General features: G+C 42.2%; 1 protein-coding gene across 1 annotated transcript in view; it reads left to right on the forward strand.

Moving 5' to 3' along the window:
* The window catches only part of itfg1 (integrin alpha FG-GAP repeat containing 1), a 331,482-nt gene that overhangs the window by 177,406 nt on the left and 133,455 nt on the right, over positions 1 to 20,621 (forward strand). Inside the window, exons 11-12 of the mRNA XM_070898049.1 lie at positions 13,355 to 13,505; positions 16,836 to 16,944. Coding sequence (XP_070754150.1) covers positions 13,355 to 13,505; positions 16,836 to 16,944 — 260 coding nt within the window. The remainder of the gene's footprint in view (positions 1 to 13,354; positions 13,506 to 16,835; positions 16,945 to 20,621) is intronic.

The following is a 20,621-nucleotide window of genomic DNA, read 5'->3' on the forward strand; positions in this document are numbered from 1 at the left end:
AGCGGGACATCTAGATAGGAATAGTGCAATCAAGCAGACGCAGCATGGATTCATGAAGGACAAATCATGTTTAACTAATTTACTGGAATTCTTTGAGGATATAATGAGCATGGTGGATAGAGGTGTACCGATGTATGTGGTGTATTTAGATTTTCAAAAGGCATTCGATAAGGTGCCACACAAAAGGTTACTGCAGAAGATAAAGGTACGCGGAGTCAGAGGAAATGTATTAGCATGGATAGAGAATTGGCTGGCTAACAGAAAGCACAGAGTTAGGATAAATGGGTCCTTTTCGGGTTGGAAATCGGTGGTTAGTGGTGTGCCACAGGGATCGGTGCTGGGACCACAACTGTTTACAATATACATAGATGACCTGGAAGAGGGGACAGAGTGTAGTGTAACAAAATTTGCAGATGACACAAAGATTAGTGGGAAAGCGGATTGTGTAGAGGTCACAGAGAGGCTGCAAAGTGATTTAGATAGGTTAAGCGAATGGGCTAAGGTTTGGCAGACGGAATACAATGTCGGAAAGTGTGAGGTCATCCACCTTGGGGAAAAAAACAGTAAAAGGGAATATTATTTGAATGGGGAGAAATTACAACATGCTGCGGTGCAGAAGGACTTGGGGGTCCTTGTGCATGAATCCCAAAAAGTGAGTTTGCAGGTGCAGCAGGTAATCAGGAAGGCGAATGGAATGTTGGCCTTCATTGCGAGAGGGATGGAGTACAAAAGCAGGGAGGTCCTTCTGCAACTGTATTGGGTATTGGTGAGGCCGCACCTGGAGTACTGCGTGCAGTTTTGGTCACCTTAAGGAAGGATATACTAGCTTTGGAGGGGGTACAGAGACGATTCACTAGGCTGATTCCGGAGATGAGGGGGTTACCTTATGATGATAGATTGAGTAGACTGAGTCTTTACTCGTTGGAGTTCAGAAGGGTGAGGGGTGATCTTATAGAAACATTTAAAATAATGAAAGGGATAGACAAGATAGAGGCAGAGAGGTTGTTTCCACTGGTCGGGGAGACTAGAACTAGGGGCACAGCCTCAAAATACGGGGGAGCCAATTTAAAACCGAGTTGAGAAGGAATTTCTTCTCCCAGAGGGTTGTGAATCTGTGGAATTCTCTGCCCAAGGAAGCAGTTGAGGCTAGCTCATTGAATGTATTCAAGTCACAGACAGATAGATTTTTGGCCAATAAGGGAATTAAGGGTTATGGGGAGTGGGCGGGTAAGTGGAGCTGAGTCCACGGCCAGATCAGCCATGATCTTGTTGAATGGCGGAGCAGGCTTGAGGGGCTAGATGGCCTACTCCTGTTCCTAATTCTTATGTTCTTATGTTCTTATTACTGTTGTTACTTCATTGGTGGAAAAATCCTAAATCCAAACACCAAGACCTGGTAGTATGAGTAATTTGACACATATTCAAATTAATGGGAACTTAGACATGCGCTGTGAACCACAAAGATAAAATGCTTGACTACCTTAGCTGTATATTATAACTGTAGTATATTATATTTCCAACATCTGGCAGTTTGTGGAGGGCAGTATGATCCCAGGCAACCTCATCTGTTGTGTCTGCAACTCAAACTTCAGCTCAGTTGTTGAGCTAGAATCCGAAGTGCAGACATTGCAATGCATCAGGGAGAGTGTTACCTGGACATTTTGACTCAAGAGCCAGCCACACCCCTTGGGTTAGGTAGTAGTTTAGATTTGGTTAGTGATTGGGAACAGCGGGATGTGACTGCGACTCAGGCAGGTAAGGGGACTGCAGATGCAGTGGTGGAGGAGCCTCAGCCTTTACCATTGTCCAGCGGGTATATGAGGGTATTTGCTATCGGTGTGGATGAGAACAAAGACTGCAGGGAGAATGGTCATATTGACCACGGCACCGTGGTACAGTAGGCCATTCAAGTGGGGGGAGCGAAAAGGAATATGGTAGTTGTAGGGGAGAGTATAGTCGGGGTAGATACTGTTCTATGCAACCGCGATTGGGAGTCCCGCAAGCTCTGATGCCTGCTTCTCCTGCTCCACGTTCTTCTCCAGCCGCAATTAGATATCCTTAACCCTGGCACCAGGCAGACAACAGAGCTTTCGGGACTCCCAGTCGGGGTTGCATAGAACAGTATCTACCCCGACTATACTCTCCTCTACAACTACCACATTCCTTTTCGCTCCCCCCACTTGAATGACCTACTGTACCACGGTGCCGTGGTCAATATGACCATTCTCCGTGCAGTCTTTGTTCTCATCCACACCGATAGCAAGTACCTCATATACCCGCTGAACAATGGTAAAGGCTGAGGCTCCTCCACCACTGCATCTGCAGTCCCCTTACCTGCCTGAGTTGCCTTAGTCAACTTAGGAACCAATGATATAGGTAGAACTAGGAATGAAAAATGTTCTCATTGCTCAAACTTGGTCTCTCTGGTACCTTATGTCACTGAACTACTGAGATGTGATTCAGAATGAATAATACACACATGAGGATGAGAAAGAATATCTGACCAAGATGGTCCTATTTGACGCACATTTCTATGTAGTTTTCCACATCTCGTATGTAGATGGAGACTTGGCTACATTCAGAGAAAAATGTGATGGGTGATGTGACATTTCTTTCCCCACCTCCCAAAAAAGTAATATTCTGATCAGAGTTATACATGTCTGTCCTTTTTTATGGCCCATTGTTCAGAATAACTTGATGCATTTTTATCCAAATAATTTGATTTGCAGGATAGATGCAAGTTGTATCTAGTAGTTAAAGAGGTCACTTTCTGACTACAGGTATATCAAATCTTTTTGAAAACTGCCCTGAAATTTGGGACAAGTATAATTCCCAACATTATACTGTAATTAATAGTAACAATGTACTTAATGGCATGTCTTCATTTTAATTAACCGTTCACTTTTCTTTTTATATGTTTTAGTCACAGTGACGATGAATAGAAATTAGAATAGGTTTGAGTGTTCTGTTTTATGCAAGTCAGTTAGATGTTCAATATTACAGTTCAATAATGCAAGATATTCTAAAAAATATTTTGAAGTTTCTATCTAATGCTTTCCTATGATGTTTAGTTTTTAAAAACTCATGGTTTAATGTTTCTGATGGATTCATAGTCACAGTATCTTGCAAGGTACTAAGCTGCAACAATTACTGCTGTCTGTCACAAATTACAGATGTTCCTTGACAGAATAGGAAACAGATTGAAGCAAAGACATGTTCTCCCCAGGAACCCAGCAACATGTCACCTGATTGTAGCTGAGAACTGTTTTAGCTGTTTTTGCAGAGCTTCTATTGCCTGAAGCAAAGTCATTCAATCCTCTTACAAACAGCAATATTGTTGCGGTGAAATTAATTAATAAGTAGAGGACCTGAATTGTTGACCTTCGCAAGGGCTGTATAGTGTATCCCCAATATTAGTAGAAAGTTGAAAGGCTTGAATTCTTGAGCAGGAGCATGCTACCTTCTCTCAGATGTTAGCTCCAAAAGTATGTATCACAACTTACAGCAATGGCGTCTAGGAGCACAGCCTTTTACAGGGCAGAGGATGGGTCTGTTCCTTCTTTTAAGTACAAATGTTACAGGTTTTAGACCTTAAAGGTCAATTGTGTGGAATATTTCCTGCAACTTTCCCCAATGCTCACAGAAATCGAGAGGAATTACACACCCTGATAGTCCATCGGCAACCATGAAGACATTAGTTCTTGGATCGTTTCCCCCTCTTCCAACAAGCCTTAAACCCTTCCATGTATTGAAGACACACTGCTCAGTGTGAACATTTTCAGACACCCTGCTCCATCCATCCTACATCTAACTGTTTAATGGGACTGGCTACATGTTTAGGAATTGCTGCAGTAGATAACTGCAATCTGGATGATAACCAGGAAGTATGTTATTCTGATTGATTATGATAGGTAATTGAAGAAGTTTCTCATCTAGTATCAATAATTTCACCCACTAAGGTGTTTAATCTTCCAAAAACTCTTCTTGGTCTCCTTTTTGAACAATGGCCTCTTGTGATAAAATTATAACCTAATAACCATCCTTGTAAATGTGATCTCTGCTAGAAGTTGTGGCAAGTACCAAGCTTCAATTACAAACTGTCCATAACCTGTGCTGTCACAAAGTATAGAGCACCATTTAAATGTGATTAAAACTGGTAGATACTAAAGGTACACGCCATCCTTTGCCTTGTCCCACAAAGATCTGACATGCAATATAGATTTGATCATTTGGATGTGCACCAGTCACACTGCTTCTATGCAGGCAGAACTAAGAGTTAGGAAACTGGTAATTGTGTCCTGCAAAGATAAGTCTATGGGGAATCCCTTCACCAAGCATTATTAGGTCATTGGAGTTTATTCACCATTAGTTCCCAATGGGCACATTGCTTTTGATGCAAGTTCCATGAAAAAATATTTTTGTTTTCACAGGATTTGTCTACTTTCATTCTGGATTTAAAAGAGCAAAGAAATATGTCTTATTATTTGGACTTAGCAATTCCAAATGGAAATTTTAAAATAGGCACCAGCACACAGAAAATGATTCAGTCCAGCTGACGCCAATAAATAAATTAAATAGCAATCTACACAAATCAAATCAGTCAATCTCAGTCCCAACTGGTGCTATAGTCTTATAATTCCAATAATCTGTCAGTCCTGCATCAATGAAAAACATGAATTTTCTGACACTAGGTCAAGAGTAAAACAACAGGAAGTGCTTAAATTTAGTACCTCAGTAAAAGTGTTGATTTTTAATTTTTTTTAATTCTAGATTTCTGCATTATTACCTGCTTTAGTGTTGTTTTTAATAGAAGTGTAGGCATTATTGTCAAGATTGGTGGTACAATTTTGCCATAGTTTTTTGACAATATTTGTTCCTAAATTTCAGTTGAACCTAGCTACAGCCATGACATGTTTTTACATTTAGACAGGCTTTTTAAAAACATATTTAAAAATTAATATGGGTTAATCTCACAATAATTGCTGATTGCAGCTGACTGAAAGCATGGATGTGCAGTTTAGTTGTTGCCCTTATGCAGACAGGCCCTCCCTTGCCAATATGTTTTATGAGAATGATTCATGGCATGCGGGGCGGAGGGGGGGTGGGAAACGAGGGAAGCAGAAAGGTTGATTACTCACCAGAGGTTTAGTCATCCTTATTTTGTGTGAAGTTCTCTACATACTAGCTTGGTTATCCAATTTTCATTTGCCTCTTTATCTGAGCTAAGTAATAAATTCAGCTTTAGGTTTTTGTTCTGTGATACAATTACTGTATATTAAATAATTAAGCTTAGCCTGTATTTTTGTAAAAAGAGAAAAGTGGACCAATCAACGTTGTTGTAATCCTGTTTAAATTAGCAAGAATGCTACAATTTGTCTTTAATTAGTTGATGAGATATTTCATGATGTTGCTGGAAAACTGCTTCTGTGGAATTTGTTTGCTTGATGATTGTTGTATATTAAGGAAAATTTAATCAGTAGAGTAAGGACTGCTACATCTTTGGCTAGTGATCACCCTTTAGTATTGAATGGGCTTCTGCAAATAGCAGTGATTGAAGAGTGCATACATCAATAGTAATAATAAATCAAATCTCAATGCTTTAGGAACCAGTACTTGAGCATTAAAACTCCTGGTTTTCAAAAGAATTACATCAGACTTTTAATATTTAATCACATCTGTTCACTTGAGCTTCCTCAATCAAATATTGCATACAAACAAATTAATTGTTTGGCTGCATGGAAAATATTGTTTGAGGATGGACAGGTTGTGTTATTCCAGATATAGGTGCAAGACTACTGCACTGGGTTAAATGTTCAGCTGGTAGTGGATCGAAGTTAAAATATTTCAGTTATCTTCATTCTCTCCCACCTGCCCTCCCTTATCTCGCCCCCTCTGGTGTAAGTGACTCATGCTAGGACAGTGACCCACTCTTATCTCACCCAAGTAACTACTAATGTGTGAGCCCGCATTGTGATTGTTGACTCGTTATTCAATTATGGAACCATTATACTGAGCTGAACCCCATAATTGCCCAACATCTACAAACGCATGCCTACCTTCTGCATTTAACACTGTGGTTCTGTGTTTTGGGATCCCAGGATGTGTGTCCACATTTGCAGATGTAAATCAGTGCACACTGGGCCTCCTTTCTCCTCAAAACTGCTTTTTTATCTGACTGTTATTTGAAATGGTTTCAGCCACTCCATAATATAGGTGAGAATTCTTGGGGAAAACTGGAATTCCCACCGAAGGTCTATAGTGGCCGGAATCACAGCAGCAGAACAGGGTAGGAATGGATTTGAAGGAGCATGATGGGAGAAACTGTTAGCAGCAATTTTAGGAAGGAAGTGTGAGAAACCAGGAATGATGATTTGTGAAGGTAAAAGCTGGAACCTGTGTTTTGGGTAAGTGGAAGAAGACAGAAATGGTGCTTTGGAAGGAAAAAAGCCAAGAGCCATTTTTAGGAGGAGGAGAAGACGAGGGAGATGCTAGAAGCGATTCTTTGAGGTATGTGAGGAAGGTGGATACCATCATTAACTGAGAGGGCGTAGGAAAAAAATAGTGTCAGCCTGAACAGGGATGGAAGAAGAGTACAACTTGAACTGGGTTGGTGGGGAGAAAAGTGACAGGTTGAATTGAGTGGGGAGATTTCTACTACACTTTGTGTGAAGAAGTGCTTACTGATTTCACCATTCAGTGGCCTGACTCTAATTTTAAGATTATGCCCTCTTGCTCTGGATTCCCTCATCAGAAGAAATAGATCCTCTGTATCTATGCTATTGAATCTTTTTATAATCTTAAATACCTTGATTAGATCACTCCTCGCTCTTCTATTCTCGAGGGAAATCAAGCCAATTTATACAACCCGTCTTCACAACATAATCCTTTAACCCCCTGTGATCATTCTGGTGAATCGGCACTGCACTCCCTCCAAGGCCAATATATCCTTCGTGCAGTGCAGTGCCCAGACCTGAATGTAGTACTTTAGATCGGGTCTGACCAAGGCTCTGTACAACTAAAGCATAAGTTATTTGCCTTTGTATTCCAATCTCCTTGAGATAAAGGAATGTTTCATATACTTATAACTTAAGTTACAACCTGTGTAACTGCTTTTCACATGTCATAGATTTATAATCAATGCCATTCTTAAATTAGCAGCTCTTTTGAAACCTGGAGAGATCAGCTGGGGGTGGGGCGGGGGAACACATTGCTGAAGGGACCAGGAGAGATCAAGGGAGATGGGGAGACTGTTGCAGGGTGCACGTAGAGGATGTCGAGCGGGCATCAGATCGGCGTGGGGCGGCGAACGCTGGGGAGGTTTACATGTTTGCTCGGGAGTGGGGGTAGCGGGGGCGAGCTGGGGAGAAGCACTCCTGCTCCTCATGGCTCACAAACATTGCTGGAAAAGCACTTGCCTGTTCCATGCAGTCCTCGCCTCCCTTTAGCAGCCGGGTTTCCCGAGGCCCAGGAAACCTGACCGGCCAGTGTTAAAGCTGGAGCAGAGAAAATATCTGCGGCATGCAGCCTCATTAAAATATTTAAATGAGGGACCCATCTCCTGGGAGTGAGTTGGTTACCGACCCCATCTCCGTTAACACCAATTGTTCCAAGGCACTTCCAGAGGTGTGAGGAATGCAAACACTGAGCCGAAAAAGAGCCACCTCCATCTTTTCTTTCCTACATTCCTCTTAGGATTATGGGTAGAGGACAAGTATGATTCTTTTTTGAGCAGATATTATCAATGAAAGCTTTGCTGCAATCTAAGAGAGCTTGAAAGATGTCATTTAGGCTGCACGAGGAAACTTAAAAAAAAAATAAGCTAATGTTGTAAATTATAACCAAATGTAGTTGTACCTGTTACATAGTATATGAGCCATTCATGCACACGTACTGTACAGAACAGGCTCAAAGGGACGTATGGCCTACACCTGCTCCAAATTCTTATTCCTTATCCACCTTTGTGTCAAAATTAAGATTATTGGGTTCAATTTTCCCCAGTTATCTGCGCCGTTTTTTTGGCGCGTGCTGCTTTTTTTGGCGTAAATTAAAATATCCAAGTTTCCCTAATGTTTCTGCACCAGCGTAACTCAATTAGTTACGATTTTTTTAGGTTAGTTTTTTTTGCGTCATAGAGGGCGTAACCTGATGTCTGCGCCAGTTTTTCAGATTTATGCAAGCTTGTCAACTTACATTTTTCCTAGGATAGCGTATGTGACCACTCCCAAAAAACCTTCTGGGCACTTAGAAAAATCAGCGCACATTAAAAAATCGGCATATAAGGACGTCATTGTTTTTATGCAAAGTTTTGGAGGCAGTCAAGAAGACATTAAATATGAAGCTTAATTTTTTTCAAACTCAGAACGGAGAAAATGGAAGTCTAATGCAATTCTTTAATTTTGGATTTTTTTCAAAGTGCCACGCCACCACCGAACATCTCCTCAGCGGGCTCGAGGGTCGGAGCGTCGGCCGGCAGAAATGTTCGGGGCTCGGCTTTTTAAAAAAACAAAGCGCGGGGGTTGGGGGCGGTGGAAACCGAACTGAAGGGTTGAGAAGCCTTACACTATACAGCAGCTTCAAAAGAAGCCCGGAGGCCGGGGAGAGTGGGTGTTTGCCGAGCCACTGTGTCCGGGCAAGGGAGCGAGCCAGTGAGATGATGTTCAGTCAGTTGTGGGGTGGTACTTTGAAAAAAATCTAAAATTAAATCATTGCATTAGACTTTGTTGTCCCAAATGTTCTCATTGAATGCCTAACTTCCCATTCTAAGTAAGCCTATTGCGCATGCTCAAACCAAGGTGTGGTCCATACTAGGGCGTCGACCTTTTGGGGAGAGAGAGGAGAGAAGCTTTAACTCCTTGTCCTGTTGTTTTGAGCTTCTTGCAAAGGTACAATTTAATTATGGGGGCAATACTGACGATGCCATGCCTCATGCAAGCCTTCTGCATAATGGTGCTGCAGAGGAGACGATTGATTCGACATCATCGCATGAAGAACATCAGCACGTAGGATGATGGGCAGGAGGCCTTACCCACGTCAGGTATATTGAGAGAGGCATTCATACCTGCACCTGAGTGATGCAGACTGTGTGAGAAGGCTGCGCTTCCGCAAAGAAGTCATAGCAGAGATCTGTGAGTTAGTAAAAGTCGACCTGCAACCTAGAAGCGTCAGGAGGACTGCTTTGTTAGTTGAAGTGAAGGTTACAGCTGCACTTTCATTCTATGCATCTGGATCATTCCAGGCCACAACTGGGGATGTGTGCGCTAATTCTCAACATGCAACACATGTGCATTCAGCAGGTGACTGCTGCACTATATGCTCGGAGGAATGACTACATAAAGTTCCCCATAACCACCCAAGCAATGTGTGACAGGGCTGTGAGCTTCTCTAGGATTGCTGGCTTCCCAAAGGTGCAGGGCTGCACTGATTGTACCCACATCGCCTTGCGAGCACCTTTTGAGGATTCCAAGATGTACAGGAACAGAAAAGGCTTCTACTTCATTAATGTGCAGCTCACCTGTGACGACTTGCATCGCATCATGTCAGTTGATGCGAGATACTCTGGGAGCATCTATGATTCATTCATCCTAAGCGAAAGCGCTATATCTGCCATGTTTCCGTAGCAGGCAGAAGGGCAGAGCTGGCTGCTGGGTGACAAAAGGTACGGCCTCGCCACCTGGCTCATGACGCCCCTACGCGTAACCCAGACAGAAGCTGACCTGAAATACAATATGTCTCACATTGCGATATGCAGCATCACAGAGAGGACCATTGGCATCTTGAAATAGCGTTTCTGATGCCTGGATCATTTCGGAGGCTACTTGCAATACTCCCCTGAGATTGTCGGTCAGTTCACTGTTGTGTGCTGTATGCTGCATAACTTAGCCATCATGAGGCAGCAGCAGCTGGTAATAGGAGACACACCTGAGGTGATAGCGGCTGATGATTAGGCTGATGACGAGGAGGAGGAGGAAGCCATGCAACTACCTTAACCCAGAGCACAACGGCGGAGTAGGGCAGGCCATTGTGCTCCTTTATTGATTTCTCGAACCTTGCGCCAGTAGCTCATCTGTGAACGCTTTGCTGCCTAAAGGCTCAGCAGCAACTATTCCAAATGGACCATGTTTACTGTTTGGACCTGTTCCGTAATGTTGTGTTGTGTTAATGGAACAAATAATGGAAATGATTCAATTATAATTTAAAATATATTTTATTCAAAAATGTAACACTTGTTTGCACTTAATTTTAATAAAAATATTCTTGAATCAAACTTTAAAGTTTTCAGTTAAGATCACTTACAAACTTTAAGATCATTTACAAACTTTTAAACTTGTAAATTTGCATAACTTACACAAAACTTTTAATTTGAGAACAGTTACAATAGTAACAACAATAATAACAGCAGCAAAGAAAGACTGCACCCATCTCTCCTCCACCTTATTCTAAGACCGCCCGATGCGCTTGGTCTTGTTGACTCCACCCCTTCCCGCAGGCGATGGCGCAGCATTTCTCAAGTTGGAACCAAGCTTATTCTTTCGAGCATCTCGGGTAATGCGCACTTCTTGATGAGGGGCGTGGGCAGGTAGTAATGCGAAAGTCCCGGCTTGGGCCTCTTCAGAGGCTGATCTGGGGATTGCAGTGGGAGTGGCAGTTGATTCTGTCAATGGCCGTGGGGTCTGGGTGTGTTCCCTTATTGCAGCAGCTAACTCTGACATTCCCTCCCTCGTGCCCTGACAGTGTCTCAACTACCTGCAACATTCCCTCCCTCATGTTCACTGACAATGAATCAGCTACCGGCGACATTCCCTCCCTCATGTGCCCGGACAGTGTTCCCATTTCTTGTGAGAATGTTGTTACTTCTCCCAACAGTCCCGATACCTCATCACCCATCCCACTGATTGTGTCCAGGAGTGATCGCGTAAGGTCAGTGCTCTCTGCACTCATTGCCATCATCTGAACCACATCTGTTAGATCCTGCACCTCAGGAGGGCGCTGTCGAGCTCTCCTTCCCCTCCTCACCATGGGTGTGGCTCACTGCACCCGCCGCCTCGGATGGTGGGGCCCTGGGTGTGCCTCGCTGCACCCCATTGGAATCCCCAGCCTCGGACTGTGAGAAATCATGGAATGTCCCACCACTCGTACCACTGAGGAAAGGGCCTCGCACCTCAATGGATGGCACCTGCACCTCCTCCAGAGTGAGTACAACAGTGGGGGCTTCATCCATGCTCTGGTCTGGAAGGTGGGATTGGAAGTTGTTTTCAAAAAAAAAATAGAATGGGGAAACTTCCAATAATTTTTTTGGAGTAGTCGGAGCCAAAAAAATGTGCGCAACTCTTGCAATGTGCCAAAAACCGGCATTGGGGAAAACTGAGCCCATAGTTTTACATTTTTGTTTTTTGAGGTTTTTTCAAATGAAGCTGTTAAAATCTGAAATTTGCATTCTCAGTTCGAACTTGTCATGGTCTGAAACTCAGTGATGCTGTCAGGGAGGCACAATAGTAAATTCCAGGTAAACTTCAACAAGAGAAAGAAAATGAGTGAATTGCCCCAGGTCACCATATACCACGTGCTTTGAGTGGTAGGCGCAGGCCTGGGTGCTGGTCAAATGCTTTCAATTTTGGCAAGACGCTGGTGTGTGAAGTGCAGTGGATGTTGAAACAATTTTTTTTAATGTAAATGCTGTGTATATTATGTAATGGCTTTAGAAATCTGTGTTAATTCCACTCATTTTAAGTAATTTATATTTGGGGGTTTAATGTATATTCTGTTAATATTACATATTGAAATTTTGCTGACTAGATTGTTTCATGCAGTGCAAGTTCCAAACTTGCTATGTGAACATCAAGAGTCTATGAAGGGTTAATAACAGTGTTTGTAATTATAGCTCAAACAATTTAATTATTAGGCATACTGTGTGACATCATCCTGTACCTCGGAGTTGTCACTGACAGAATTGAAAAAGCCAGATGGTGTGTGATTATAGTTAGTCCCTCCAAAATGTGTTTTAGAAGCAATTAAAAGGTTAGGACCCCCTCCTAGTGATCTGCTCATCTGTGATGAGATTTATTTGATCAGCTTCTTCATGATGCAAAGTGTTGGCTCCTGACAAGAAATAAATGAAAGGTCAGGAGGGCTGCAATATCAACTTAGATTTTCAGGAAATTACAGATTTTGGAACATTCCTCTTTGGATAAATGGCTTATCTGAAAGGAAGTAATAAGTAATCTGTAATCCTTCACATGGAATGCATTTGCATTTTGAAAGCTTCAGTGATTAGCAACAGATGGGTTGTTATCTGTTTGAAATAGTGTAGTAGGTTGTAAACAAGATTGCTTGTCTAAAATGACACTGCAGCTTTTAGTATGGTTCCTGGAATGTTAATTGTTTTTTCTTTGAAAATGTTGGTGATTTGTCAGTAATGTAAAAAAAAAGTTGATAGTTGAAAATATGATAGACTGACTAAGTTGGCTCCAGACTGTCCAAAAATATCTGAGCGTGTTCACCTCCTGCTGTTTTATACCAATTTTCAAAATGGCATTCAACAGCACAAATAACAATCTAGAAAGAAACTGTCTTGTTTTGAAGTATATTTCTGATCCATCAAGCGTTACAGCCAGCCCCTAGACCATTTGAATGTTTTACAGTCTAAGATAGCTTTAACCATCAGGCTGTATTAGATTTATCGACAAAAATATTACCCGTGCAGTGTGAACTGCAGGAAGATTGCAAAATACCTGTTTTTTTGTTTTGTATATGAATCCTAGTACATTATTTATTAACCATGTAATCTTGGGAGCTGATCTTTCACCTCTGGGACCTGAAATCAAATCCAGTCCAGACTAATGAAGTGAAGGTTTTTGATGATGCCTCGAAACAGTTTCAGCAGTCTAAAATTAGGTCCTGGTAGGCATGAACCTATGACCAAAAACTACCTCTAATTCAGCAAAGCTAGCAATGTCACTAAGAGGGAGCACAGGATGGCTGATGTGGGAATGAAGAAAATATCAGTAACTAGTCTTCTTCTGTGATTCAGCAGAATAGAGGGACCTTGATGCTGACGTTAGGTAGTTCAAATGATACAGTATAAACAAAATTCACCCTACAATTTGTGTAATATTAGTCAGGGTCATTTTCATTTCTGGCGATGGTGTAAAACAGACGATATCAGATGCGCTTCCCATTATACACCTTTAATAGAAAGAAAAATCAGGCGGGGGTGTATAACAGGTGACCGAAGCAGTCTCGCCCATTTTACACTTGCCAACATGTCAATTGCCCCCAGTATGCCTCCAAATCAATTATTAATTTGCACTTTGTTTTAAACAGAATTATTTAAAGATCACACTTTCTCTTTTTGCAGCAACAAGCAAGCTTTTCTACTGGAAAATGTTCCATGCAATGATGCAAGCTGCAGGACAGTGGGTCGAATGTTTAGGGTCCTTTGGGAGCTGTCCGATTTAAACCAAATCAAGAATGCTGTTGTGGCAACCTTCTTTGACATTTATGAAGATGTAAGTTCAGCTTTGAGCTCGTAATTATCTTTTGCCCATTATTAATATTAACTCTGTGCCCAACCTTTTACAACTGCTCATATTGGGGAACTTTACTGATTGGGTATATTCACCAACCAATGTGGTAATGATTTCTACAAACTCGGAAGTTTTCAGATTCAATCCCTGATGTATGCTGATATTGTAGATCTCAACCAAGGTGATGAAAGGGAATTAACAACCCTGGGCTGGGAAGAGAAAAAAACAGCCATGGTTCCTGGTACTGATTCCTGTAAGTGACCCTTGCTAAAAAGTACAGCTATATGGACCTGGGTGAGGACAGGATTGGTTTTGGTTTTGATGTCCCTTATGTTTGAATTGCCTGCTCTGAGATTATTTACCCCATGTGATGGAATGCTGTAATACTGCTCTCAGGAAAAATGATTACAGGAGGAGTTTGGAGGAGAGATTTTTTTTCCAATATTGGCCAAATTAGAAAACTGCTTTATTTTGTGCACTCATCATCTTAATTTTAAACTAATCTGTAAAGGAGAAATGTTCATCTACAATTAGAACATTGATATGCACATCTGTGATTCCACTCAATTGACTAAGTGTGGTGAAATTTCTAGTTTTATTAAAGACAATTATTTTGGTGTAAGTGGGAGGATTTGTAAGAGCAGTTTCTTAATTCAAGGCATAAATAGATCTGAAATTGAAAATGTTTAAATTTTTTTACTGTCATGTTGGAAACCCAAGTTTGAATCCAAGTCACATTCGTTTTTGAACTGCCTCAGAGAGGGCACTGTTGGCTGGCCTCTGCTTGATAATTTACAGGAAGGAGAGATAATTGTCTGAGATCCCTTCCTATGGCATTCCGATGTGTTATCTGGTGCTGACCATTGGCATGACTGTAACAATGTCAGTGGGTTGGCCTGTTCTTGTGCACTTTCCTATTCAGTGAAGATTAGTTGTATGTAGTTAGCTGATATGGAAGCAGACAGGGGGAGATAATTTGCAGAAGAAAATTTTTAAAAGCTTAATTTAAAAATGTTGCAGCTGAAATAAATTTAAAATGCATTATTCACTGAGGCAAAAATAGAAAACACTGGAGATACTCAGCATGTCAGGCAGAATACATTGAGAATACACAAGACAGTTGACGTTTCAGATATAAAACTTTTCCTTTAAAAAAATTTAATGTTACAAGTTTTGGGTATCTGTTAAGAATTAGGAACAGTTACAATAACTCATATCCATGTAAGTAAGAATATTTATCCTAACTTGGTGAACTGTTACTAAGTGGTAGAAGTTGGTATCAATCTTTAAGCACACAAGGACATCAACATCCTGGGCAAAAAATAAAATATGTCATTAAAAAGGATGAGTATTTGCTCCCTGAGCAGCATGTAAATAGACAGTCTCTACATGTAAAGAATGCTGGAGGTTAAAGATGCACTTAGAGTGCAAAAGGCCACAGAAATAGCAGATAGATTACACTTTATAATTGAGTCAATCATTACAAGCTCCATCCTTCTTGTGCAATTTGTTTCCCTCATGAGTTTTCAGCCACACAGCCTTTCTGACTGAGGAGACTGGTGAGACAAGAACATCTTGAATTTTGACAGTACTGAGACTGATTGCCTTATGAATGGGCTAAGAAGTAACTCGACTTATCACATCCATTGCTAGTTCTAGGACTTCAACCCATAATCATGTATTTATAAAACAAACCTTTTAACCTCTATAATATTTGCCGTACCTTTTATTCATATTAGACTGTTACAGTTACCTTATCAGTGCTATAAGCTGGCAATCTGGGTATGAAAATCGGCATTGCTTCACGAATGAAATCATAATTATTCAGTTTAGAAATCAGACCCAAAATATTAGCAATCTGGTTATTTCATTCTTTACAATAAGTTTCTCACCATGAAAAATTTGATACACAGTATATTACTACTTGTAAAGTAGAAGACTGCTACACCAAACATAAAATTGGTTTCAGTTCATCACATATTACAAAGGGTATTCTCTCATATTTCATAAAATGTGTACAAGTTTAATTATAAGAATATTTCAAATAGGTTAAATCAGTGCAGCTTTGATCAACAAAGTTTTGAATTCTGGTAATGTCTCACGAACATAGGAATTTCGAGACAAAAAAAGATAAAGGTCCATCTAGTTCACCTTCTAGCACCCTGGTAGTCACATGATATAATTATAATAAAGTTGTTGACTAATCATAGCAATCAACCTCATTCAATGAATGTACAATGGGCGCAGACATGCGGCAAGGAAAACCCCACTGGTGGAGAACTTTGAAAATCATTGGCCCAAAGTCACCTCTTCCTCCCAAGCAAACTATTACCACGTTATGTTTCAAATAACTCGTATACTGTATCCTAAAATGTTGTTTTCTAAAAGAAATCTCATTTGCATTTGAATGAGTCAATAATATCTGCATCCACCATCACCCTAGGGAGTCTGTTGTATAGATTGGCCACTCGCTCACTGAAATAATGTTTCCACAGATTAGCTTTGAATTTTTCCCCTTCAAGCCAGACCATGCCCTCTGATTGTACTGTTCTGGACAAGATGAAATCGCTTGTCATGGTCCGCATTATCTAGTCCCTTTAGAATCCTAAAAAACACCAATCATATCATTTCTCAACCTCTTCTGGTGTCCAATTTGCATAATCGCTTATAATCCAATCCCTCCATCCCCTCAATCATTCTGGTTGCTCTCTTCTGTATCCTTTTAATAACTGCAATATCCTTTTGGACAGTGGCGACCAGAACTGTACACTGTATTCTAAGTGCAGCCACACCAATGATTGATTTCTAAAGTGGAAGCATTACCTCACTATTTCGGCTCAATATTAACCTTTTAAAACATCCAAACAACTGATTTGCATTACCCGCTGCTACCGAGCATTGTTGCAATCGCTTCAATTTATTGTCAATCATTCATTTTCCAAGCACTTTATTTTCTTTCTATTTAAGTAATAGTCCCTTCCTGGATTTTTTTTGTCCCCATGTGACATACTTTGCATTTCTCTACATTGAATTTCATCTGCTGCCTGTGTGCCCAATTCATCTGAGTATATTCAAATCCTCCTGTAGATTATCTTGTTCAGCTTTAAAGTATACCATGTTCATTGCTGAACAGGAGGATTTGAATATATGTCTTAAAAAGCACTATATCTTCCTTTTAATGAAAGGTGTAAATGGCATATTAGTATGTGCAACTGTATTTAGTAACAAATGAAGAAAATATGATCACCATGGTCAAAAAACATGAATTTTCAAGTAACACTAATATTTCTCGTTATGATCTTTTTATGGCAGGGTATCTTGGACTTGCTTGTATTAAATGAAAATAAGGAAAATTCAGAGTTCACCATCCATGCTTTGCGAAATAACTTTGATGCTGATGCTTACTTTGTTAAAGTCATTGGTAAGTAGAATCTGTCGCATCCAAGTTGTATATATTTATCAAGCACAGTTTTGAAATTAAATCAATCTTTATCAAATTCAGGTAAAACTTTTAATAGATAATTAGAAGTTTATTTTCTCATTATAGATAGAAAGCAATAGGTATAGAATCATAGAAATTTACAGCACGGAATGAGGCCATTTCGGTTCATTGTGTCAGTGGCAGCCAACAAGAGGCTATCCAGCCTAATCCCATTTTCCAGCTCTAGGTCCGTAGCCCTGCAGGTTACAGCACTTCAACTGCACATCCAAGTACTTTTTAAGGTCCCAAATTTGGCCCACCCATTTTTTCAGCGCACTCATGTAAGATCCGCGACTTCCTACGATCCAAACGGCGCCAAAAAGATGTCCCCGGATTCTGGCCCCTCTGCCGACTCTCCTGGGGCTTGGTGTGGCGAGTCCAGTAGGGGACGGAGCTAGGGCCCTGCGCCTAAAAGAGTGCCGGCAGCTGTCCGCATGCGCAGTAGAGCGTCGCGCATGTGCAGTAGCTCCTCCCATGATTGTGATGATGCGTGCCTGCAGCGTGGGACCCAACATGTCCCGCCCCTATCCCAGGCCGAGTGGCTTGCCGCACAGGCTGGCTGCTGCCTTCCCGCACTGAGGGCTACAAGAAACAGGTTGGTGCGGGGAGACTTTTGATCGGGCGGGAAAGAGTTTTGATCGGGGGGTGGGGGTAAGGAGGAGGGTGGGGGGAAGGAGAAGAGTTTTGATCCGGATGGGAGGAGAGAGGAGTTTTGATGGGTTGGGGGGGGAGGGAGAAGAGAGGAGAGTTTTGATTGGGGGTGGCGGTGGGAGGGGGGGAGGAAGGAGGAGAGTTTTGATCTGGGGGGGAGGAGAGAGGAGAGTTTTGATGGGGGGGGGAGAAGAGAGGAGAGTTTTGATGGGGTGGGCGGGCGGGGTGGGGTGGAGGGAGGGTGTGATAACTGTGTAGCCAGTAATTTTCATGAGCTTACTCAAGACTTTCCTTAACCCTGTTAATGAAAATACTTCTATTTTTGCAGGAGGTACTTCTATTTTTTATTTGTATATTTTGAAAAAATTATGTAAATATGTTTTGTCTCTTTACTACTTTTATTTTTGTAGTTTAAGCTTCCATGAATGCTTCTGTTGTATAGTAAATTAACTTTGCGAAGTTTGTCGGTCCTCGATAGCTGTATAGCTGTTTGATCCTATTCATATTCTTTAGTCAAGTCATTGTGTCATCGCCCCAACCCTCTTCTCAATCTTTCTCGCCGCCATGCTCTACCTCACAGTCAACAAGCTCCCCACTGGAGTGGAACTAAACTACAGAACCAGTGGGAATCTGTTCAACCTTCGCCGTCTCCAGGCCAGATCCAAGACCACCCCAATCTCTGTCGTCGAGCTACAGTATGCGGTTGACACCTGTTTCTGCGCACATACAGAGGCAGTACTCCAGGACATAGTCGACGTATTTACTGAGGGGTACGAAAGCATGGGCCTCACGCTAAACATCCATAAGACACAGGTCCTCTACCAGCCTGACCTCACCGCACAGCACTGCCCCCCAATTATCAAGATCCACGGCACGGCTCTGGACAACGTGGACCACTTCCCATATCTCGGGAGCCTCCAATCAACAAGAGCAGGCATCGACGACGAGATCCCACACAGCCTCCAGTGCGCCAGTGCAGCCTTCGACCACCTGAGGAAAAGAGTGTTTGAAGACCACGCCCTCAAAACTGCCACAAAGCTCATGGTCTACAGGGCTGTAGTAATACCCGCCCTCCTGTATGGCTCAGAGACATGGACCATGTACAGTAGACACCTCAAGTTGCTGGAGAAATATCACCAACGATGACTCCGCAGGATCCTACAAATCCCCTGGGAGGACAGGCGCACCAACATCAGCGTCCTCATTCAGGCTAACATCCCTGCATTGAAGCACTGATCACACTCTATCAGCTCCGCTGGGCAGGCCACATAGTCCACATGCCAGACACAAGACTCCCTACTCTGAGCTCCTTCACGGCAAACGAGCCAAAGGTGGGCAGCGGAAACGCTACAAGTACACCCTCAAAGTCTCCCTGATAAAGTGCAATATCCCCACTGGCACCTGGGAGTCCCTGGCCCAAGACCGCCCTAAGTGGAGGAAGTGCATCCGAGAGGGCGCTGAGCACCTCGAGTCTCAACGCCGAGAGCATACAGAAATCAAGCGCAGGCAGCGGAAAGAGCGTGCGGCAAACCAGTCCCACCCACCCCTTCCCTCAACGACTATCTGTCTCACCTGTAACAGAGTCTGTGGCTCTCGTATTGAACTGTTCAGCCACCAAAGAACTCACTTCAGGAGTGGAAGCAAGTCTTCCTCGATTCCGAGGGACTGCCTATGATGATGATGATGACCTGCGTTGATTTCTTAACTCTGCAAGGGTTTTCTGTGGCCACATACACTGGCCTAAGTTAGTTTGGAGCAACTATTAGCTGGCTTAACTGGCCAAAACTGGCATAAATGGCCAAAATGGGCGTAGGTGTCTGGTAACGCCCCCTTTTGGAAAAAAAAACGAAACCAAAAAAAATCCTAACTAACCCACTTACACTGGCGCAAATTAAATGTGCAGAATGGGGATTTTTAAGATACTCCAGAAAAATCAAGTTGCTCCAAAAAAAACAGAGCAACTCCTGGGCAAATTTGGGCCCTAAATGTGGTGAGGGTTTCAGCCTCTATCACTCTTTCAGGCAGTGAGTTCCAGACCCTCACAACCCTCTGGGTTCAGAAATTTCCCCTCAAATCCCCTCTAAACCTTCTACCAATTACTTTAAATTTATGCCCCTTGGTTATTGACACCTCTGCAAAGGGAAATAGGCCCTTTTTATCCATTATATCTAGGCCCCTTATAAAATTTATACACCTCAATGAAGTCTCCCCTCAGCCTCCTCTGTTCCAAGGAAAACAAACCCAGCCTATCCAATCTGTCCTCATAGCTAAGATTCTCCATTCCCGGCAACCTCCTCTGTACCCTCTCCAGTGCAATCACATCCTTCCTGTAATGCGGTGATAGAACTGCATGCAGTATTCTAGCTTTGGCCTAAGTAGTGTTTTTTCCAGTCCAAGAATAAACCCCTCCTACTCTTGTATTCTATGCCTTGGCTAATAAAGGCGAGCATTCCTGATGCCTTCTTAACCACCTTATCTACCTGGCCTGCTACCTTCACAGATCTGTGGACATGCACTCCAAGGTCCCTTTGTTCCACTACACTTTCAGTGTCCTACCATTTAATGTGTATTCCCTTTCCTTGTTAGCCCTTCCCAAATGCATTACCTCACACTTCTCCGAATTAAATTCCACTTGCCGCTGTTCTGCCCACCTGACCAGTTGATTGATATCTTCCTGCAATCTACAGCTTTCTTATTCATTATCAACCACACAGCCAATTTTAGTATCATCTGCAAACTTCTTAATCTTACCCCCTATATGCAAGTCTAGATCATTAATGTATACCACAAAAAGCAAGAGATCTAGTACTGAGCCCTGCGGAACCCCACTATATCAGCCTTCCAGTCACACAAACACCCATCGACCATTATCCTTGCTTCCTGCCTTTGAGCAATTTTGGATCCAACTTGCCACTTTGCCCTGGATCCCATGGGCATTTACTTTCATGATCAGTCTGCCATGTGGC

The sequence above is a fragment of the Pristiophorus japonicus genome, chromosome 13 (assembly GCF_044704955.1).
Source record: "Pristiophorus japonicus isolate sPriJap1 chromosome 13, sPriJap1.hap1, whole genome shotgun sequence".
Classification (NCBI taxonomy): domain Eukaryota; kingdom Metazoa; phylum Chordata; class Chondrichthyes; family Pristiophoridae; genus Pristiophorus; species Pristiophorus japonicus.